At 44.0% G+C, this 24,693-nt stretch overlaps 1 protein-coding gene across 3 annotated transcripts in view; it reads right to left on the bottom strand.

The window, feature by feature from the left end:
* RSKR (ribosomal protein S6 kinase related) overlaps positions 1–24,693 on the bottom strand; it is an 89,546-nt gene that overhangs the window by 13,020 nt on the left and 51,833 nt on the right. For all 3 annotated transcript variants that reach the window (XM_069226184.1, XM_069226182.1, XM_069226181.1), the window contains 3 exons: positions 6,229–6,298; positions 2,628–2,735; positions 240–280 (listed from right to left, as the gene is read on the bottom strand). In XM_069226184.1, coding sequence (XP_069082285.1) covers positions 240–280; positions 2,628–2,735; positions 6,229–6,298 — 219 coding nt within the window. The remainder of the gene's footprint in view (positions 1–239; positions 281–2,627; positions 2,736–6,228; positions 6,299–24,693) is intronic.

Below are 24,693 nucleotides of genomic sequence, written 5' to 3' on the forward strand. Positions count from 1 at the left end.
GCCTTCCCTCCTCATTGTTCCTAATTCCACATTACCATGTCACCAATTCACCAGCTATCCACGCGTCCGATTCCTATCTTCACAAGATTTCTAGGGCTCCCACACCAGTCACCACACTCTCACTCCTCACTGCCATATCCCACCCCTATCTCCGCATCTCATTCCTCCCCTAACACTCCCTTCGTCCATCCAGATCACGCTCTCTTAACATCTTGTTCCTACGTCCCCATTCCTCGTACCTTTACATCACGATGTACGATTCCCAGGTCATGGAGGTAACCTGAAAAGAATTGTGAGATGGATATTGACATGAACAGTAACGGAAGAGCATAACAATGAAGCACCTCATTCCCCAGACTTGGAGACACCATTAATGCCAAACAATGTAGCCCACACTGGAGGCCCCTGTGACAGGTCGACAATAACGAAGGGGCACCAAGGGATTCCCTTGTGCCAATTCCATGTTTCTACGAAGACAATATCATCAACACACCTAAGTTATCGCAAAGCAGGACGTGACATGCGTACCCCTGAGACGAGCATTAGCGGTGTAGTCCCCTTTTAAAGTATGTTTCAGGAATTGTGACTTCAGTGCACTGCCCTAAACATCAATAAATGTGGTACTGTTGAATCTTTACACTGGTGATACACATGCTGCGTAAAAAGGGAAGAGGACCCACACCCGAATCAGTAAAAATCCAACCAACCTGGAGCACTGCAAACTAATAGATCAACATACCCTTCTCTAAAGACTCACTCACAGATGGTTGGAGGCGGCTGCGGAGCAAAGGTGCCTTTGGCCCTAATGTTATTATAGAAAATAAGCCTCCAATCCACTCTTACGACAATGAACAGCATATGCGGGGAGCAATGTACCCCTCATAAACCTAGGCCCTCGTACCACTGCACGCGCTGCACTGTTGGTATTTACACACCAGTGGGGATTGCAGATCTACCCTGCTCTACTGGCAAATCACTAACACTTTGTTTCTTGACCCTTACCATCTGTGGCAAAAGATGACAAAAGATTCCCCTTGACTCACACGGTTTCGCCCTAGGTCAATACCATCACCTCCTAGAACTGACCGCTCTTAAGTACTGCTGCATATGTATATATATCCCAGACTGAAACAGGTCTTCAGAGGCAGTTAAACTGGGTTCTTATCCTATGTAAAACAAACAATTAACATAACTAAAACCAAGATCATCACCTCTGGTACTAAATGGCATAAGATTAAGGAAAGACTGTCTATTAACTTGAAAGACATGGAGAGACCTGAAATATTCAAATACCCTGGATACCATTTAGTCCAGACTTTGAGGTGTGACTTGCATGATGAAATCATATGTGGATGTGTTGCGTCAATCATGAAAGTTATGTCTTACTCAATAATGACTTTGGTAGTTTACCAATGATCCCAATTTTGAGGGCAGAGGAAGGGACAGTAGCACCCATGGTAATGTATGGGTTTAGAAACTGGGGGCCTGGGGAGAACAGCTCCATCAAGGCTTGCAGTAGTTTAGGGTAAAATTGCAGTAGCTTAGGGTAAAATGTAGAGGAGATTATCAGGATTACCACAAGGGACCATACCATGTACCATTCAAAGAAAGCTTACTGTAATACCATTATCTACTGTTGCCACTCAAATGTTTTTGCTCTACTGTACATCACTGATTGTCAAGGGGGGCACGACTTCAGCAGAGTGGGCTTAATATTGGTATTTGCTTGGCCATAAAGATAATTACAGTATCTACTCTTCAGAAAGGATACACTGGAAAATATATGTTATTCTAGGTCTTCTTCAGCTTTGTACACAAAAGAAAACTATATTAAAATGGAGACACAACGATATGATTCAAATGCTATCAACCTCAACCAATTGTTCATAATTATATAACGGAGAAAGTGGAAGGTGTCCAACAATTTTTGATTGACTCCCCACTCATTAGCTGATTCAAATCATTTTCTGAAAATGAGACTTAGAATATATATATAATGCCATCCCATATTGTTTTTATTTTTTTAATCAAAGGCTTCACCGTAAGAAAAGATTCTGTTTGTGTGCAGATTTGCTATAGATTCTCTCGCACATACAATCATGCATTGTCCCTTCTTCACATTCTGGAGAACATTTTTGGGCAAATAAACCTCCTACCTGATAAATCACAGGAAGCGCAGCAAAGTCATCTGTTATTGGGTGCCTCAGAAAATGTAATGAAGCGCAGCTACAGTTTCTGCCAATATATATCCCCTCCCTAATGTATGATTGGGAGAGGCAGCAGCAATTTTTACATTGTATCAATTCGGTATGTTTGTTTTGTGCGTGTTATATATTTTTGAATGAAAGCTAGACAATAAAGGAGATGGTGTAAAGACTAGTTACATGTTACTTGTAACCTCTTTAAACATAGGTTTGAATTCAGCCAGCTTTGACAATCTTTCAGTTTGAGAACCTATATAGAGGACCTCGAAAAGTAGACTTTTATTTTATTTAAGATATTTGTTTTTACAAATGTTCAGCATGCACCTGGTGACACTATGCTTCACAGTACTTGTATCTGAATAGGAGATCCAATGAAATAGAGGACACCTGCGAAGTTTTAAGTCAACAAGGCTAGATACATACCAAGCACAGACACCAGTTCAGCAGCAAACAGGCGGATGGTCTCTTCTCCGAAGCGCCCACTGGACATCCACAGCCTGTAGAGATCCCCATAGCTACAGTAGGAGCACACTGCCATGGGAAAAAAGCATGCAAAACATCAGACTGTGCGTTACTTATGGACCAGCGTTATCACTGGGAGCCAATGGGTGATAGCAGGAATAAAAGGATGTGCAAGAAAGAGAGTAGATCTTGGAGGAAAGTAGGAATTGACAGAGCAGCTGTGAGAGGAAGGCTGGGTGTGCATGGTATGTTACCAATATTTTAGCCCATGCATCTGACACTCCTGTTACCTCTTATCAGTTTTTAATGTAACAGAAAAATATTTTGGTCCCTCTGGGGGAAAGATATGAACTAACCTCCATGACAGTGGTTGTACCACTCATGTTTGTGAGTAATATATCACATTTATTAGAAACTTAAATTCCACAATTTAAAGTAAAGTAATCGAGTTGCTCCTGTATAACGGCACAGTGTGAGTGAATTATATGTTAGTTAGGAAGGTCTTAGGTCGTTCCATGAAAATTAGCCAATTGTTTAAAGCCCTTTTTAAAACATGTTGGCGTGGTCCTAGTTAAAGTTAAGGATCTGCAGCCCTGATTTAATCAGGTTAAATGCTTTGGCTGATAATTCAGCAGCACAGTGAATCCACTGGATCTTCCTGAAGCCACTAGATGGCAAAGTAAAAAAAATGGTATTATTAACAACACACCAGGGCTACATGAAATGGAAGGCGAAATTGGTATAGTTTTACTGTTAACACGACTAGGATGTGTCTGAGTACAATCAAATCGGGGTGCTTCCTATTTCAATATTCTGTCGTGATGATGACCCGCCTGAATTAATTTCTTTGATTGGGGTCGAAACGTCGACATTGTATTAGAAAATGTGGATTGGTTATTGAAAAAGTCAGCAGGCTCTCGGTACCTATGGTTATAGGAGCTTATTTGAGACGTCATGCTTTTAACCACAGTTTGGTTTTAGGTTTCATGTAAGTAGCACCGCAACACTTATACTAACACATAATTCACTCACACTGCACCATTATACAGGAGCAACTCGATTACTTCACCTTAAATTGTGGAATTTAAGTTTCTAATAAATGTGATATATTACTCACAAACGTCATCAGTACAGAAAGTTCTTTATGTTACAACCACTGTTGTGGAGGTTAATTCATATCCTTCCCCCAGAGGGACCAAAACATTTTTCTATTACATTATTCACTTACCCAGGTACTGGGTTAACCCCATTTCTTTAAATTCTTATCAGTTTTTAGCTGTTCGGGGTCACACAGCCACTCTTGTTGTGTGTGGCCTGTGTGGAGTGTGTGATACTGCTTGTTTTGGCTGTGTATATTGTAGCAAGGCTCCGTTGGTCTCCAGAAAAAAATCAGGATGGGTGGTACAGCCCTGTGAGTTGATGTGCATAAAAATGCAGGATATGCTCTTAAAAGCGGGGTGTAGCATTCCAGGAGTGGGGCAAGCCTAAAGCAGTAACATGTGCTGAGGGAGTCATAGAAATGTTGTATGAATGCTGTAGGGTTTATAGGGTTTGATGAGGTGGACTGGGATCGAGCAGGGCGGATAGCAGTGAAAGAGTGGGTATTTTGTTTCAAGTAGCACATCTCTAGTGGGTTTGCTTTGTTGTTGTGGTTAATGTGGAAAAAACGGGAATGGTATGCAGAAGAGGTGGTTGCTTACATTATTAGACAAACTCTTGTGGGAAGCCTTTTCTTGTCGGCCCAGTGGGAATCACTGGTTATTGGACGGTTTCCAAGGTAGATTCTGATTTTCACCATTAGTATTTTTATTTAAAGGTAGGTAAAATCTGGCAGTTCAAAAACTCAAATTGCAGACATTTCTGCGGCATTGCACTCTTGGAATATGCCTGCTTTTTTAATGTAGCACGATGGCACCCTACATAACTGTATCCTTACTCACTTCCCGTTCTGTGTGATACATTACTATCTACTTTGAGCATGTGCAGACGAGTATGTCTAATGTTTGCTGATTCTACTGTTTCAACCTGTTCTCTGTCACAAGAATTTTATGTATTATTGATACTGAAAATGTACACTACATTTTGCTTCAATCATAGGTTTGTTCAGGAAGGGGGTTTTCCTGATTGCCTCACCCCTCTATAAAGCGCTTTGACATGGGGTTTCTCAGCATCCTAGGTTTTCTCAGCTCTACTGGCTTAATTTTCACGGTGAATGAGGAGGCAGATGTGAAAAAAGGATACAGTGATGCTTTCTGGCTGTATGGTTGGCGCTCTGCTTCTGTGTCTAGCTGGGTGCAAGGGTGGGCCAATTCAGCTGGTCTCAGACCCTGCACTAAAGTTCACACACAGTCCCAAAAGTCCAGTATCCCTAAAACCCACCAATGCATGATTCCCTCACACAAAATGGAACTAGAAAGTCGTTCTTCAGCAAACAGAGCTACTGTAGGTTTGGTAGTCTGTGTTCAACATAAGGCCAGACTAAAAACCAAAATTAAATTATTAAAAAAGTTTACACCCGTTCCACGCTGGAACAGGCCATCAACTAGAATCGGGGTTTGGAGTCTATAACTGAGTCAAGCGAGTCTACACAGCTCTGAAAGCGGCCCTCTGGCTGTAGACTACCTGGTAACCTTTCAGAGTCGCAGAGTGGCTGCTCTGACCCTAAGTCCAAAAGGAAACAATTCAGGGTGAAGCCAGTTATGGGGTCTAACGGGTCTCACCAGCTCGAGTGGGCTAGTACCCACAAAGGCATCACCTAGAAGTACCTAAGTTTCGGGTCCTATATTGGCCGGATGCAGATCAGATTTTTGGTCGCTGGGCCACTCAGTAGAGCTACAAGCACAACCAGTCCGTTCTGAGAACTGGGGATTTGAGTTAGGGTCTAAGCACCTAAGCACATCTTTAAACAACCACATCTTTGGACGATTATAGACTAAGGAGATGACTTAAAGGTCAGGTCGAATGTGCCACCCTTGATGGACAAGGCAAGCCAGCAGGTAAACCACCGGCGTAGCGTATTATGGAAGCTTTAATAGAGCAGTTTTCTACCTTACTTTAAAGGTTTCCTACCTTACTTTTGGGGATTCCAAGGTCAGATTTTGCTGCTTTTTAGGAATCTTTCAGTCTTTGAATTATAGGTAATGAGTGCTTCGAAGATGGCTTTCCAGCTTGTAGAATCTCTCACCATAGAAGATTGGCTTCTCTTGTGTAACTGGCATGTCATCTATAACATCAACCAATCTGTTTCTTTATGAACAGCGCTGGTATAAAGGTGATCCATCTGCCCTGCGGCCCGACAAATTCTTAGAACAAACAAAATCTCAGCACATTGTGTATTATCTAAAAAGAACCCTTCTCTAAAAAGTTACAGAGCCAAATGTTGAGGATTATTGGGCGGAACAGTAAAGATCTGGAGTAACAAAGATTCACTCAAACACCTAAATAAATGTGACCTGGATGCCCATATTGAACAGTAACAATGCAGGCGTAATTATGCAGGGATTATAATATTTACAATATACTGGACTGTGGCTTTGGCTTTAAGACGCCAGCGAACACTCACTTATGAAAAGATGCTCCTTTCCCTGCCAGCTGTCCCCAATGCTGCGAATAAATGGGTGGCTGATTTGACGCTGGAAGAAAAAGAAAATATAAATATTGTGTTCAGCTTGAAGTTCAAAGCCATGACAGTGCCTCACAAACAAATTATCTAGGAAGACGAGTACAGCATGGGCAGTGCTGGTTCAAGCTTCTCTCTGACACTTAGAAAGTGTGCAGCTTGTCCCAGGGCAGTGCAAGGTACCCACACACAGTAGAGAACAGCAATGCATGATTCCCTCACACAAAGAAAAAGAGCAATGTGAGCCACACCAGTGCAGCTTTAATTCATACTATGTGTAGCACGACAACAGCAGTACATGCTTCCTTCACACAAAGAATAATGAAGAGAGAACACCAGAGAGAGAACATCAGTGAGAAACACCTTCACACTCAGCACAAGAGCAGCAGAGGAAGTTACAGCGCACGTTCACCTACAGACACAAAACAGGTTGTTGTAGTTGGACTCTTGCTCCAGGCAAGACTGCTGGTTTAAGGATGATAGTACTTATGTTTGTAGGTGACTATGCCAGACAACAAACAAATCCCAACTGTCATCCCAACCCTCCCGGCTCACAAGCAGCACCTCACCAGAAACCCAAACAGTAAAAAGGTGATTTGTGGTAGCCTTTATGCATGGACTCAAGAGTATGACATCTTAGGGAGTGTTGCGGTTAAACGGAGATTACCCCTTTCTCACATAAACACCATGTCTCAATCAAACACAGGCAATGAAGAAGATGCAGTAAGGTTTCAATAGGTTTTGTTTAGCAAAACTACAATCTGCGATAAGTTGCATGGGCTTTTCAATGTTTATAACGTCCAACCTAACTGCATGATGGAACGCAGCTGACTTTGTCCATGATATATACAGGACATGGCTGTCTGATGATATCCATTGCAGATGACACTATGGCCCTTATTTGGACCTCGGTGGTCTGTTTCAAAGACCGCTGAGGTACCGCTGTGCTGAAGACTGCCAATGCAGGCGGTTTTCCGCACAGAGTATCATGACTGCTGGCAGCCCTCCACCCTTTTCCGGACGGACAGCCGCCAGCAGCCACACTGGCGGTCGGCGGTGAAGTGGAGGCTGCTCCACCGCCACGTCATCAGAACACCGCCCACCGAACCACATCCCAGGATTTGGTGTGGCGGTGTTCTGGTGATGGGGAGCTGGTGGCAGAGCAGCCCCCATGAATCCCGTTCCCTCCCAAAGGATCACCGGACCAGGTAAGGTGATCGTCCTTTAGGGGAGAGGGGTGGGGGGGTGTTGTGTGAGTGCATGGGGGTGTACGTGTGAGTGTGTAGAGGGGGTGTGTGAGTGCTTGTATGCATGCGGAGGGTGTGTTGTGTTTATGGGAAATGTGTGCGCTTATGTCTGTGTGCGTGTATGTGTAGTAGTTGTGTGAGTGTGTGTGTGTAGGGGTGTGGGGGGTATGTGTGTCAATGTTATGGGGGGTGAGGGTGGGGAGGAGGGTCCTGCCACCTTTGGGGGGTGGTAGGGAGGGTTGTGGGAGACCCCTATCAGTGCCAGGGAACGAATTCCCTGACACTGATAGTGCCTACCGCCATGGATTTCGTGGCAGTACAGAACCCCACGAAATCCATGGCGGTATGCGGGGTCGTGATACCACTGGTGGTCTGTTGACGGCCGCCGGGCTGGAGACCGAAGTCTCCAGCCCAGCAGTCGTTACCACCCTGGCGGTCGGAGTGGAGAAGTGGCAGTTTGGCATGGCGGCAACCGGCATGCTTGTAATTTCATTTTTTTTTACCGCTGGCCTGTTTGCAGCATTACCGCCACTTCAGCACCGACTGCCAGGGTTGTAATGAGGGCCTATGTTTGTCAGGGAGTAAATCCTGTTGGACAGAGTGTGCCTGCCATTATCAACACCAGATAAAGCCTTTTCTAAGTTTTCCTTATCTATCTGCCTTAAACGTGCAGCAGCTTCTATCTGAGAAAGTGTCTAGATCTCATTATACATATCATAGATGAATGTTTAGAGCGTGGCTTTCTAGGACCTAGCAAAAAGGCCTGCAAGTCTACATCTTCAGAAAGAGTGTTAAGATGTTCTTTAACTGCGGCTAATGTGTTAGACTGTATCCATTCTTGTCACAGTTTACCCATACTGTATGTTGTAACTATACCTGTGTGTTGACCCGAGACGAAGCGAGGGTCTGGCTGGCTAATCTTGAAACCGCCTGAGGAATTCAAAAACGTACCTGACATCCATTGGTGTCTGTTGGCCAAATCAACCACCCCCCAGGAATGGAAAGTGAAGAATTATAAGTACCAGAATGTACCTTTGCATCTAGCTCTTCCTCAGTGACATTCAGGAAGAATTGCCAACCATTAAACTTCACCAGTGTGGGGACACTGGGCGTGTTCATTTCTTTCATGTTTGCTAACCCCAGACAGGATGTCTATTGAATGGTGTCATTTAAAAAGATAATTTGCACATGAATCAGGCATGCTCTAAATAAAGCTTCCCTACCCTGTATTTGCCAATCTTGTGTTCCCCATACACTCTTTAAATCAAGAGTGTTCTTCCAGTATTCATAACCTTCAACTGCAAGACGGGAAACAAAGGAGTCTGAATAAATCAGCTTTGTATCGGTTAGCAACATTTTCCTAATTTTGGAAGGAGGTAATTTGAAATAATATGACTCAGGATTTTTCGTGTCATGCCCAGAAAATTAAGTAAACGTACCTGTATAACGTTTTGGGCTCCCTACTGGTGGTGTTGAACAGTGTTCCCACTGTGTGTAATTAAGTACTGGTCTGTGTCTAGTGGCACGGTGCAGGTAATAATGTCCCCAGTCATTATAACAAAACATTTCCCCATAATTCATTGTATGTCTATATACATCATCACTTTCAAACACTGAATAGTCCTTCATTTCAGTTAACATGGAATCAACTGTCTGGACATCCCAATCATCAGATACAACACCAGGTGTAATTACTTCTGTCATAGAAATTTTAAATATATATGGAGCTTGAATGACCTCAGTAGGCCCGTATATATCGAATGGAACGTTGTCCTACACAATCCCATCAGGAATTGGTACAGCTGAAATGTTCACAAGGGACAAGTCTCTTCGGACCTTATGTGAGGAACGATATGGAGTTAAGGCTTCATCCACAAGCTCAACTTTGGAGCGTTCAGGAAGGTAATTACCATTTATAAGCAAAAAGAAAACAGTCACAAAACCAATCCATAGAAACAATGCAAAAAAATGTCAAGCAGAACCATAAATAGTTCCATGGGTGGAATAAATAGTTATTTTTAAGCCATAGATACAGTTTACGTGTCTTTGAAACATTTTCAATCACTGGGGTGTATGAGTCTGAAGAAAAGTAATCAATGTCGATGAAATAACCAGAGGCAGTCTCTGCAAACGCGGGAGCAGGCGCATTACTGGTGGATGGATCCACTTCCCGTGGATGCTCATAGTAGACGGTGTCATCAGTCTGTGTAGTGTTGGTGTAAAAAAACAGCCAAATCTTGTACAGGTGCTGTTGTTGGAGTAGTAACTGGAATCAGCAAGAGCTCATTTTCTGCCACCCACTCCCCCCCTCCCATGGTCGAGGAGGCATTTGTAGTATCGCTGGACATTGTTATGTAGACCGAAGTAGTGTTGTTAATTCTACTTTGAAGAAGTATGTCCTGTTGGGTAGTAAGAGGGTGTCGCGTAGGCTCTCATTATCCTAATGAGACTACTGGATTTTTGGGTAGCAGCGTCGTTCTCAGTGTGGGGGACTAAGTCTAACCCACGGAGTAGGACCCTTGTCGCCCTCAATCCGGTTTGCTCCGGCTAACTAGCAGTGCCTCATCTCTCCCAAAGGGAAGGGATGATTGGGCAGCCGAGTGCATGACATCTTAGAGCTTCTCATGGAAGTCATGGTCACTCAGATCCCAACCAGTTCTCTCATACCAAGTGTGGTCTCATATACAAATGACAGAGGCAGTTTAAGTTTTACAGATTGATTTAATAAAACAACAGCATTTTAGATAACAAGGCGTGAGCCGCAATAACCAGAACCATATAACACAGTAGGATTGAAATAGTAACGAGGAGAGTAAAACATAGGAATAACGCTATCATAGTGCTACCAGATTACGTTCTCTCTTTTAAGTTATATTTTGAGCACAGCATGTTAAGTTCTAAGTTTGCCTTTCAGGTTCCCCGGGAGGACATCAACCCTCATACCTGAGCAAAGGCCTGTGATCTGGATCAGCATCTGCAACAGGGCAGTCAGCGTCTAGTTGTGGTTCCCTGGTCGGAATCTCCCTCTTACGTGTACTAGGACTAGGAAGTGTTTTTATAGTCAACACGCCGGTGTTCTAAGAAACGTCCCTACGTAAGAATGTGTACTTTTTACGAACCCTAAAGACTAAACTCCTACCACGTCTATCGGCAATGTACCAGACTGTATCCTTGACTGAAGCACAGAGCGAGCAAAAATGTATTGTTTGAGAACTCCGGTGCTGAAGTAAGCTAAACAGTGTGATAGAAGAAAATAAAACAAGACCGTGAAACTGGTTATTGAAAAATAACAGTACGAGGCTAAATAAAATGCATCTAGAACAAAGTGCACAGAGGCCTAATGCTTTAAGCAAACGCGCAAAGGCTATATTAAAAATGGCTACACTACACCCTCCCCTTGTCGGTAGAAAGTGGTTCTAATCGAAGTTTAAAAAATGCCCTATGTCAAAAAATAAACTACTAAAACCTTATACAATTTCAACTCAACAAGTCAAGAGGACACCAAAGCACAATAATCCTAAATTTAAAAATAAGCATGTGGCTAAGAGCCATATTCATATAACAGTGTCAATTTAGACCAAACCCAATTCAAACGGTGGTCATTGAAAGGAGGAGGTTCTCCACTTCGGCAGATGACAAGACCGGAAAATCCACGCCAAAAACTGTTAAGGAGCAGGTGTGTTCCAGAGCCTCAGAATCAACCAAGGCGGCATCCCGTGCAGGGCCTATGAACGAATTAATATCAACTTCCTCCAGGAAGGGTATTTTGTAATCAGCCTCTCGAAGCAAACGCAGCCGCAGCGCGCATGTCTGGGAATAAGCCCTCATCTGGAACATCAACCACTGTGGGCGCATTGCTGTGAGAGACAGACGTCTAGTGCATGTTCAAACGAGCACCACCGGCACCGAAACACGGGCTGCACACAATCCAAAACCGGTCTGAATGACAGAGACCAGTCACACTCCAAGGCCCATATTTATACTTTTTGACGCTAAACTGCGCTAACGCAGTTTAGCGTCAAAAAATTTAGCGCCGTCTAACGCCATTCTGAAGCGCCATGCGGGCGCCGTATTTATGGAATGGCGTTAGCCGGCGCTAGCAGACCGGCGCTGCCTGGTGTGCGTGGAAAAAAACCACGTAGACCAGGCAGCGCCGGCGTAGGGGGAAAATGGCGTTAGGGCGTCTTAAAATGGGGCAAGTCAGGTTGAGGCAAAAAAATCGCCTCAACCCGATTTGCGCCATTATTTTCGACGCCCAGACGCCATTTAAATGACTCCTGTCTTAGTAAAGACAGGAGTCATGCCCCCTTGCCCAATGGCCATGCCCAGGGGACTTCTGTCCCCTGGGCATGGTCATTGGGCATAGTGGCATGTAGGGGGGCACAAATAAGGCCCCCCTATGCCATCCAATTTTTTTAAAAAAAAATAAAAAATTATACTTACCTGAACTTACCTGAATGTCCCTGGGGTGGGTCCCTCCATCCTTGGGTGTCCTCCTGGGGTGGGCAGGGGGGGTCCCTGGGGGCAGGGGAGGGCACCTGTGGGCTCATTTTGAGCCCACAGGCCCCTTAACGCCTACCCTGACCCAGGCGTTAAATAGTGGCGCAAATGCGGGGTTTTTTGACCCGCCACCTCCCGGGCGTGATTTTTGCCCGGGAGTATAAATACGACGCATTTGCGTCGCCGTCATTTTTTTAGACGGGAACGCCTTCCTTGCATCTCATTAACGCAAGGAAGGCGTTCACGCAAAAAAATGATGCTATTTGCCCATACTTTGGCGCTAGACGCGTCTAACGCCAAAGTATAAATATGGCGTTCGTTTTGCGCCGAATTTGCGTCGAAAAAAACGACGCTAATTCGGCGCAAACGGAGTATAAATACGGGCCCAAATGTTCCAGGAGTGTTGCTCCGAAGTGCTGCATCATGCGTTCACGACACAGGTGCGCTGTTGGGAGCGCCCACATTTGTTCTTGTTGCGGCGGGACAGCCATTGCGGAAAAACAACAGCAACAGCAAAACACCGGCCAATAAAGCCAAAGTGATCAGAAAACCCCCAAAAATGCTTCCAAAAATTGAATGAATAGCCGAAGGTATTAAACCGAATATGGAAGAGAAGGTGTGCACAAAACCAGCACCCACGGCTTTAAAGAAATGTGCCAATCCAGCTGTGCTGGACGCATTAAATATACGTCCCACGAGTTCACCAAAGTGACTCTGAAAGTTGGCATTCAACAGGGACTGTATTTCCGCTGATGACCTTGCCACCTGAAGTGCGTAGGTCTCGCGCGTAGATGTAAGGGCCACATGCTTTTGAAACAATAAAGCCTTTAGTCTACTTAACTTGTCGAAATTCACCTTGGAAGTAGCAATGTGAGGCCAGATATCCGCTACCTCCCTTAATTTAGTGGGGGGAAACAACACATTCCCGCAGCAAGTAACGACCTTGGTGACTGAAACAACATAAACTATTCCGGCCCGCATGCCACAACAGTCTTCACTATTGAGGAGGACGTAGCTGCCGTTTGAAAGCACCTGGAATGTGCGTTTAATCAAGGGGACCGGAACTCCAGATAGCAAGCCAAATTCGCAACCAAGGCATTACATGCCCCATGCAAGGACAGCTGCTTACAAATCATCGAATGGCTGACTGAAGTCTCGCATTCACTACCGCTAAGAAAAACCTCTCTCATGCCATTAAGACATTTGTACAAGAAGGGAAGTTCCCACACCTCATGTATATAACTGTCTCCCAGCTTTTCATATCTGCCTACCGGAACATGTTTTAAACAAGAAGTGAATTGTAGTGTAGAAATAGGCAGATTAATAACCCCGTGTATCAACCACTCAGCTGAGGGAATCTCGGCCATGGTAAAAGGCAATCTTTCTAAATTTTCAATGTTTAACATGATATAAGTCGCCTCCTTCTTAGCCATCAGTTGTTGTTGACGTGTCAAATTAAAGGAAAAAAATATCTCCCTGGCTCTGATGTGCTGCCATGGAACGCGACCTGCCTTCAGTGTCTACCCAACTGCATAATGGACCTTGTTTGACTTTGTCCATGATATAATGAAGACATGTCAGATCGTATAATGTCTATAGCAGAAGAAACAATGTTGTCAATGGTATATATTCGGTCGGACAGGTTGTGAATTCCATTATCTACAACAGCTAATGCCTTTTTCAAATTTTCCTGATCTATCTGCCTTAATCGGGCCACAGCCTCTTGTTGGGAAAGTTTCCATATTTCATTGCACACTTCGTACAAAAAACATTTCCTACGTGGTGTCTTAGGGCCTGACAAAAAATCTTGCATGTCAGTGTTATTAGACAGGAGAGTGAGATGTGTCTTAATTGCATCTGGCGTAGATGATTTTAACCATTGTTGACACAATTTTCCCACGCTATATGTAGTTATAATTTCAGCATGTTCAGGTGATATGTAGCGAGGGTCTGTCCTACTCGTCCTGAAACCCCCCGGGGAGGTGACAAAACGTTGATGACACCCGTTGGTGTCTATGGGCCACAATAACCACCCGCCCGGACGTGACAATGAAGTGTTAAATGTACCATTCTGGACCCAGTCTGTAAGTTCACTAAAGGTGGCATTGATATATTTCTGCCAATCCTTCATTTTGGTAGGGACAGGTATACCAGGCATATTCAATTCTCTAATCGTTGCTAAGCCCAAACAGCTAGTCTGTTGCACAGTTTCATTAAAAAAAATTATCTGGACAGGAATGAGACATGCTCTAAACAATGTTTCTCTACCCTGTGTCTGCCAATGTTTTGTTCCCCAAACACTTTTCAAATCAACATTTTTTGGCCAATATTCATAGCCTTCAATTGACAGTTGGGAAACAAAAGAATCTGAGTATATGAATTTCGTATTAGTCAACAACATTTGCTTACCTTTATACGGAGTTAACTTAAAATAATATGACTTAGCATTTATTTGATGATGCCCAGAAAAATACGCAAATTTGTCAAAATATGTTTTAGAACTCCCTTGCGGGGGAGTTGGGCAATGCTCCCATTGCGTGTAGTCAAATATTGTCTTTGGACTACTGGCTTTATGTATAAAGTGGTGTCCATAATAATTATAACAAAACATGTCACCATAATTGTCTTTAAACTGGTAAACATCTTCATTCTCATAGACAGTATAATATTGTAATTCAGTCATCATGGAATCAACTGTCTTCACGTCCCAATCATCAGATACAATGCCTGGTATTACGATATCATTCATGGATAACTTTAGAACGTACGGTATTTGAATTATCTCAGTGGGACCGTATATATCAAACATCACTTTAACCCACACAATCCCATCCGGAATTGGCACTGCAGAAATGTTCACAAAGGACAAGTCTCTTCAAACCTTATGTGATGAAAAATGTGGCTTCAACACCACCTCCACCTGTTCAACCGCTGATCTCTCAGGAAGAAAATGACCATGTATCAACAGAAAAAAGGTAACGACAAACCCTATCCACAGAAGAAATGCTATCATAGTCAGTAAGAGCCACAGATAGTTCCAAGGAAAAACAAAATACATATCTTTAAGCCAATAAATCAGCTTACGTGGACCTGGGTCAGGTGTTGAAGAGGCAAATGATTCCGACAGACCATCGTCGTTGTTGGCAAAGTACCCAGAGGCAGTTCTTGCAAAAGGTGCCGCCGTATTCAATGGAGGAGTAGGTTTTTCTCGCGGTGGTACACTGTAGATAACACCACCAGCAACATCAGTAGTCATTGTGACTCGATCAAATGTTTCCAAATTATTCGTTGTCAGTGGAACAATCGCAAGATCATCTTCCACACTCCCTAAGCTCGGAGAGGCAACAGTGTTGGTGTAAATTACTTGGAGAGGAACGTCTTCCCCAGTGAGAGGGATTCGGGAACTACTGGACGTTCCTCTTGGTCTGCTGTGCAGAATCGGCCACATGTTGTAACTTGACATTGTCGATAGAGACAAAGCGATTTTCTTTGGCACCTGGCAACGGTGGTAAAATAACAGTTCTTGTTCCGTGTATCCCCAACACAGGGACTGGTGCTCGATAAGAAGGGCCAAATTATTTTTTTACTGCGACCTTTTCACGCACAAGATCCCCAACTCTGGGAATCCAACCAGTAGGCGTTACTGGCACATCCTTAATTCCTGTGGAGGCAGCACTTTTAGAAGAGTTATCTTCACGGAACTGTTGTAATTCCTGCAAAACAGTGACACGATCATTTATGTCAAAAGGCCTTTCTGCCGCCTCCACACCAGGACCATCTAGATCCGGAACAAACATTCGTGTTCTGAACAGGCACTCATATGAAGTACGACCCCCCAGGGACCTTCTAGGCACATTATTCAGTGCTCTCTGTACTCCATACAGGTGGGTTAGCCAACTACAACCCATACCTAAGACTCTAGCCATTAAGGATTGCTTTAAATCGCGATTTAAACGCTCCACTACAGAATTTCCCTCGGGATGAAATGGAGACGAAAACTGGAGCTGGACCCCCAACGAAGCCATGGTGTCCCTGAATGCCCTTGAGGCAAAAGCAGGGCCCTGGTCTGAATGGAACGCCGCAACTGCATATGTACCGACAAAGACACGCAAATCTTTAATAACAGTTCGAGCGGCAGCCGAGCGTTGTGGCCATACCCACACAAATCTGGAGCAAGAATCTACAGCCACCAGAAAATATTTGTATGCACTGTCTGGCGTCAGTGGACCACAATGATCCAAGTACACACATTGTAAAGGTCTGTTTGATATTAAGAGGAGCGTCTGCGGCAGGCGCTTAGCCGTTGAAACTTTAATTTGTTGCCAGATGTCACAACAAAGGACATACTGCTTCGTCTCCTTATAGAGACCAGGCCACCAGTAACGGGCCTGTAATAGCGAAATTGTGGCGGCCACGCCAGCATGCGCAGATGCCACCCCCTCATGCGCTGCATTAATCAATTGAGGTCTTACAGTTTTATTGGGGATCTCGCGTACGCCTACGCCTGGGATTTTAACCTCAGCATTCAGCATACCTCCCATTAAGTATTGATATTTATTAGGAAATCCTTTAGGATAAGGCGTGCCATCAACCGTAGCTTTTATGGCAACCAGAATCTCTGTTTCTGGTTTGGAACTCGAACGAGTAACTGCGGCCACAATGGCAACTGGCACTGCTGACTTTGCGGCTTCATCAGCCAAAGTATTCCCAGCAACGTGTATTCCAACGCGCTGGTGTCCAAGAGTATGTACAACATGGACATTAGGTAGCGTCTCCTTCAGGTCTGCTACCTTCCCCCACAGTAGTCTGTGTTTTATGGTGTTGCCCTTTGAATCTCTGAACCCATTCAACTGCTAGTAATGTAGGTATTCATTAAAAGACTGGACACAGTAATATGAATCACAAACAATTAGTGTAAACTGTGTTGGATCCGTATGTTCTAGTGCCATCAATAGAGCTTTCAGCTCAGCCAACTGTGCCGTACAGTCCCCTAATGTTTGTGTATAAGTATGTTGGGGTCAGAATTTCTCCCCCTCCATATGTCCGCTCACTACTGCACATGCAGCTGAATATTGGTGTTTTGTTCCCACCGCCGGTTGCGCAGAGCCATTGGTGTACATGACTACTTGATAGTGCTCAATAGACAACGTGTCAGCGGGAACTGGATATTCAATTTCATATTGCAGAAATTCCTGAGTCTGTAACTTTGGGTCCAAAATGTAATCTACATCAGTGGCTGTTAAAGACGTAGCCCATTGTATCCATCGCGGGTGTAAGGCTTTCGCGTTAGGAACACTTGCTTTCGTAACAGCCTCTAGGGCCGGAATAGGGGAAACAACTATAATGCGTTTGCCCTGGGCAAGAGGTCGTTCTTTAATAACAGCCATCTGTACAGCAGTGAGAATTTTCTCTGTTGGTGCGAATCGTTGTTCAGCAGCCAAATACAAGTGAGACTTGTATCCAATCAGGACTGTCTCATCTTCATTAAATGTGACATACGTAAACCCAATGGCCCCAGCTATTACCCTGATGACCAAATGTGTCTTATTGTCCCGTGTATGTAGATGTTTTGCAGCTAGAAGATCTGCTTGCAACTCTCGAAGAGTATATGTATGCTCAATCGTCTAAAATGTGCTTGAAAAATCAGGACGTATTAATTCATATAATGGTTTTATGCATGTAGCATAATCAGGAATGTACGTTCTGCCAAAATTTTGAAATCCCATCAATGATTGGAGTTTCTTAATCATATTAGGAGGTTGCAATTGTGCACATTTTTCTAAAAATTGTGGCGCTAGGCTCTTACTTTCGATTGACAGCTCATATCCCAGGAATATGACGCTGAGGAAGGCAATTTTTGACTTTTTGAAGTTAAATTTGTAGCCAATGTTGGCAAACCCTACAACAATGCGGGCTACTCATCTTAAATGTTGTAGTAACTTGTCATCTGTAAGATATATATCATCTACATATGACAATGCTTCAGGGTCCAACTCGTGCAATATTTCAGTCACACGAGCCGCAAAAAGTCCTGGGCTATTCTCATACCCCTGAGGCAAATGACAGAATTTTTTCTGGGAGCCTAACGCACTAAAACTTGTAAGGTCCCTACTTTCGGGTGCTATATTCTGGCAGAAGAAACCATTAGAGATATCTAAGGTTGTTTTGTACTTTTTCCGCACAATGTTGTTCATTAGTGCCGCGCTATGTGAATTTTGTATAGCATATGTACGTGTATGTCAGTTCAAATGTCTGTAGTCTAAGACTATTCTATATGAATGATCCGGTTTAGCTACAGGGAATAAGGGATTATTCATCGGTGAGACACAGGGTTCAATTACTCCCTGGTACTTTAATTGTGTAAATATTTCTCTCACCGGTGCCCTTGCTTCATGTTTTATTGGATATTGCGGTTGTGGCTGAGGTTCGCCTTTAACCGGAATTACATGATATGGATAATCCCTATCCCACCCTACGTGATTTCTATATAAGGCAGGTGCTTGTGCTAGAGTCCATTTGATGCTATATGACTCTGCGAGTTCCCCTGGAACAAGTGGTGAGAACGAAGGTTTAATAACCTCCTCCCCAACTGGGCATGTGCGAACAAAGTCAGGCGGCCAATCCTGTTCAGCCAGCAAAATGTCATATATCTTGACTACACGATCCCAAAAGATTGCGTTTATAGTGCGTTCAATGTCTCCTTCCAATTGTAAAGTCACCGTATATACCCTATCGGGATCAGAGACACGCATATCTGCTGTTTCAACTTGTATGAAGTCATCAGTTGCTTTCACCTCCAGATGCTCTAGAAGATTCCGGCGAACTATTGTGACCTTTGCCGCGCTGTCTAACAGTGCTAGTGCCCACATCTTGTTCTTCAAGAGAACTCTCTTCCTGTGTGGCATGTCTAATAGAGACTGCCGCCACCTTTTTCTTTTTAAACTGTTGTTTTTGTTGTATCGGTTTCTCTTCCTTCTTGACAGAAACCCCTGAAGAGCGTTGTGATTCCTGTCTTGGTCTCACGTACTCTGTTCTCCGCTCTGAATGCCCACCTCTCTCATTTCTCTTTTCCGATGAGTCCTGAAAGGAACGAGATTGGCGTGTATCAGTGTATTGATATCTATCAGGCATTTTAAAGCTATCCCTATTTCTGAGATTATACCTAGTCTGCGGGGTCTCCGCTCTCGGAGATTCTCCCCTTTCTTTTTTAGGTGTCTGTTGTTTTTTCTCCCAGCGCTTCTTATTACCCTCAGGTTGCTGTTTACTATTATCTTTACTAATTTTTCCTTGAAACTGTGGTTTCTGTGGTCTAGCCCCTAGGATATCTCGACTGATACTGGAATATGTTTCCGCTATTATTTTGGGCAGTTCCCGCTCCTGATCTAGTTGCGGGACGTCGCGGAGGCGCATGCGCACCGCTAATGCAACTGCCTCCCCTTTAAGATTACTTAGTATTATTGAAGAAACCGTGGCAAAATTGCCCATCAGTTGCATTCCCAAATCTAAGGCTGGGTCAGCCCCATAATCATCCTGAATCTGTTTAAGCACTTCCGGTAGGTTTGCCAATATTGGTGTACCGTGTGCTGTTGTGTAGAGCGCGGCAAACACCGTGCCCCATGTATTACAATGTTCCACTATGGGAACCATTCCAAACGGTAAACACATTGTTAATATCCTATGTTTATCCTGAGGTCCCATATGGGGAAATACCGCCTCCAGCGTATTAATTTTTTGCGCCAGCCAAAATGGAGTATCTTCCCGTTTGGCTGGAACCTTACCCATGATAGAGTGTACAGTCGCCGGGTTTATACTTGGAGCTACTGCATGTTGTTGAGCTGGAGCAGCACGCGCTGGGTTTGTGTTTAATGTCTGCATCACAAATTGTACTAAGCGTCTATATGTAGCCGTTAAGTCTGTATATAAACTACGAACTTCAGCCACCGGCATATTTGCAACCGCAGGATGTGGTGTATATGTGGCCAATAAAGGCCAGGTCGGACCATCATTACTCAGTGGACCTAACCTTACTGGTAATATTGTATGGGGTAGGGCGCCATCAAGCCAATTATTATGTTCTTGATAAGATAGAGGTATCTCTAAATATGCGTACGCCCTGTACTGGCCAGGTGGATGCGCAATCGTGTATGTGTGAAATTTATCTGTATTCCCATCAACTGCGGGAAATGTGACCCAAGAGTAAAAAAGGTCTGTTCTATAGGCTGCATGGGCGGCCACCACAAACGTGACTGGACCCCCCTGGATCGTAAGACCATATGCAAGCAAATGCACTGTGAGCGGATGTCTCTTATTAAGAGCTCTTTGTATTACCTGGGGATTCGCCATTAGAAAAACAGCGACGGTTCAGAGAAGGCACACCAAAAACGGGGTCTTTCCTTTTAAGGTTCAAGCTTGAACAACCATCTGCTATATCTAGGATTACCTATATTGTGGTGGTGGGAATCCTCCGTGCCACGGACGTCTCCGATAAAGGAACTGAGGGATCATTATAATATATGAGACCAAGAGGGACTGGTGAACCTGAAAATTAGAGCCAGACCAATCGTTGGCAGCGCCATGTCGCGTAGGCTCTCATTATCCTAATGAGACTACTGGATTTTTGGGTAGTAGGGTCGTTCTCAGTGTGGGGGACTAAGTCTAACCCACGGAGAAGGACCCTTGTCGCCCTCAATCCAGTTTTGCTCCGGCTAACTAGCAGTGCCTCATCTCTCCCAAAGGGAAGGGATGATTGGGCAGCCGAGCGCATGACATCTTAGAGCTTCTCAGGGAAGTCGTAGTCACTCAGATCCCAACCAGTTCTCTCATACCAAGTGTGGTCTCATATACAAATGACAGAGGCAGTTTAAGTTTTACAGATTGATTTAATAAAACGACTGCATTTTAGATAACCAGGCATGAGCCGCAATAACCAGAACCATACAACACAGTAGGATTGAAATAGTAACGAGGAGAGTAAAACATAGGAATAACGCTATCATAGTGCTACCAGATTACGTTCTCTCTTCTAAGTTATATTTTGAGCACAGAATGTTAAGTTCTAAGCTTGCCTTTCAGGTTCCCCGGGAGGACATCAATCCTCATACCTGAGCAAAGGCCTGTGATCTGGATCAGCATCTGCAACAGGGCAGTCAGCGTCTAGTTGTGGTTCCCTGGTCGGAATCTCCCTCTTACGTGTACTAGGACTAGGAAGTGTTTTTATAATCAACACGCCGGTGTTCTAAGAAACGTCCCTACGTAAGAATGTGTACTTTCTATGAACCCTAAAGACTAAACTCCTACCACGTCTATCGGCAATGTACCAGACTGTATCCTTGACTGAGAGTGTATCTCCTTTCGGAGTTCTCCGGATGTGGAGAATATGCTCTCTGATTTTGTCTATCTTGAAATTGTTTCTGCTTATCCCAGCACTTCTTAGGACCCTCCTGTGCTTGTTTAGTACCTTCCTTAGGGGTGGTACTCTGTAATTCGAGTTTCTTCGGCTTGGCTCCCAAACCATGCCTTCCTACACTGGTATAGGTATCGGAAATAATTTTCGGTAGGTCTTTCTCCATGTCCAAATGTAGAATCTCTCGGAGATGCTGGCGTACAGCCAGTGTTACCGCTTCCCCTTTAATGTTACTGAGTATGATAGAGGAGACTGCATCGAAGTTACGCATTAATTTCATCCCCAAAACTAGGAATAGTGCAGCCCTGTGCTCATTCTGTATTTGTTTTAACACTTCCGGTAAATTGGCAAGTGTCGGGGTACCATGTGTAGTAGTATAAATTGCAGCGAAGACTGTACCCCATGTGGCGCAGTCATCCACCGTGGGAACCCTCCCAAAGGGCAAGCACATTGTGAGAATTCTATGTTTCTCCTCTGGTCCCCTATGGGGAAACACAGCTTCTAGCTGATTCGTTTTCTCGGCTATTCAGAATGGTATTTTCTCTCGTTCTGTGGGTACCTTCCCCATGATAGTATGCAAATTTTGTGGACTAATCCCAGTAGCCAATTGGTATCCAGCAGGTGCTGGTGGTGCTAGACGCGCTAGTGTAGTGTTCAAAGTTTGCATTACGAACTGAACAAGTCGTCTGTAAAATGTTACTAATTCAAGATATAAGTTCTGCAGGTCTGCTGCCTGCAAATTTTGCATACCTGGGTGAGGTGTTTATGTGGCAAACATAGGCCACGTTGGCCCATCGCCACCTAAGGGACCTAATCTCACGGGTTGCATTAAATGTGGTAGGGTGGCTTCAAATCAGTTCTGATGCTCCTGATAAGTGAGCGGTATTTCATGATACTGGTATGCTTGGTACCATATAGGTACGTTTGCAATTCTGTGGAATGTGAATGTAGTGTTGTCTTCCTTGGGAAAGTGTACCCAGGAATAAAATGTTTCTGTTTGGTATGCTTCACTAGCTTCCATTATGAATGTAACATCCCCGCCCTCTTCTCTTAAGCCATGCGCTACTAGATGTAAAGTTAATGCATGTTTAGCATTCTCAGGAATGTCCATGGCGTTAGCCATATTGTATAATAGGTATAAGAGATGGAACACCAAATGGGGAGTAAAGTCCTTTTATGAGTTCGAGCTCGAACAACCTTAAGCCTAATTAGGTAGTCCCTGTTCAGTTCAGGATCTTCCCCAAGACCACGGACCTCTCTGTATAATGTTACTTAGGGTACCTGTTGTCTGTGAGACAGTGTTAATCAGGGTATCTGTAAATTAGGGCCTAAACACCGTTGTTGGTGGCGCCAAGTCTTAGTTGGACTCTTGCTCTAGGCAAGACTCCTGGTTTAAGGATGACAGTACTTATGTTTGTACGTGACTATGCCAGTCCTACAACAAGTCGGAACTGTCGTCCCAACCCTCCTGGCTCACAAGCAGCACCTCACCAGAAACCCATACAGTAAAAGGTGATTTGTGGCAGCCTTTACGTATGGACTCAAGAGTATGACATCTCAGGAAGTGTCGTGGTTAAACGGAGATTACCCCTTTCTCACATAAACACCATTTCTCAATCAAGCACAGGCAATGAAGAAGATGCAGTAAGGTTTTGATAGGTTTTATTTAGCAAAACTACAATCCGTGATAAGTTGCATGGACTGCAGCTATTAGGATAATGAACAGTGCAAGAAACAGAATGGTAAAGACAAGAGTCATTAACACAAAGACCTCCACCATCTTGCAATATCAATAAATGACATGAAGTGTGTAATATGTCCTAATACCCTAGCGTAGTGAGCTTAACCTCTAAACTAAAAGAGAGCTAGGAATGTTAAACCTAATCTGCCAATGCCATGTGCATGAGAAGAGCCCCCAACCCTTGTTACCTTGGAATGAGGTTTCTAGCTCAGACTCCCCAGGGACACGAAGACTGGGCCAGCGTCAAGGTGACATGCAGCAGCGATAGCATCTGGTCAGAATCCCTCTGACTATCTATTTAAGTGAGGAGTATTTATACAGATCTGCATGGACCCCTGATGAAGGTCTGTTCCCAAACAATAGATAACAAGGTATGCTTAGGACAGTAATTTATATAAACAATTCCCTCCAAAGTGTGAAGAGGGAAAGTACCTCAAGTGAACACCTAAAGTTTGTTTATCTTTGTTGCATGATATTGATGACTTAGCGGGGTGGCACTGATAACCCAAACTAAAACATGGGCCTAACTAAAAACAAGGCAGCCATCTTAAAAGATTTAATTAAATAAATGCGCTAAAACAGAGCAAGCTAAGTAGGGTAAAAGTCGTTGGGTGACGGGGGCACGAGTCTGCAAGCCAAAGGCTAAGCTAACTCCTATATCCCATTAAAACAAACTAGGATTCACTACATGGTCCAGAGTGTGCAGCTTATTTAAGCATAAGGGTTAGTCACAGCTTCACTCACACGCAAACAAGGACAGCAGCAGAGCAAGCTTACCTTGCACACAGCACTGGTACAGCACAACAGCAGCATTGCAAGCTTCCATCAGAAAAAATATGTATAACACAAACAGCAGCAGTGCAAGCTTACCTCGCACACAGCACTAGTGCAGCACAGGCAGCAGCACTGCAAGCTTCAATCGGATAAAAAAAATTATAACACAAATAGCAGCAGTACAAGCTTACCATCCACACAGCACCGGAACAGCACAGGCAGCAGCACTGCAAACTTCTTTCAGAAAAAATATGTATAACACAAACAGCAGCAGTGCAAGCTTACCTTGCACACGGCAAAAGCAGCAGCACTGCAAGCTTTCTTCAGAAAAATATGTATAACACAAACAGCAGTAGTACAAGCTTACCTTGCACACAGCAGCACTGCAAACCTCTTTCAGAAAAAAATATGTATTACACAAACAGCAGCAGTGCAAGTACAGGTACAGCACTGCAAGCTTTCTTTAGAAAAAATATGTATAACACAAACAGCAGCAGTACAAGCATACCTTGCATGCACAGCAGCACTGCACCCTTCTTTCAGAACACAAACAGCAGCACTGCAAGCACAGGTATAGCACAGGCAGAAAAATAATATGCATAACAAAAAAAGAAGCAGTGCAAGCTTACCTCGCACACAGCACCAGTACACCACGTACAGCCGCACTGGAAGCTTCCTTCAGAAAAATTATGTATAGCTCAAACAAACAGTGCAAGCTTACCTCACAACCAGCACTATGTATG

This window comes from Pleurodeles waltl, chromosome 3_1 (genome assembly GCF_031143425.1).
Source record: "Pleurodeles waltl isolate 20211129_DDA chromosome 3_1, aPleWal1.hap1.20221129, whole genome shotgun sequence".
NCBI lineage: Eukaryota > Metazoa > Chordata > Amphibia > Caudata > Salamandridae > Pleurodeles > Pleurodeles waltl.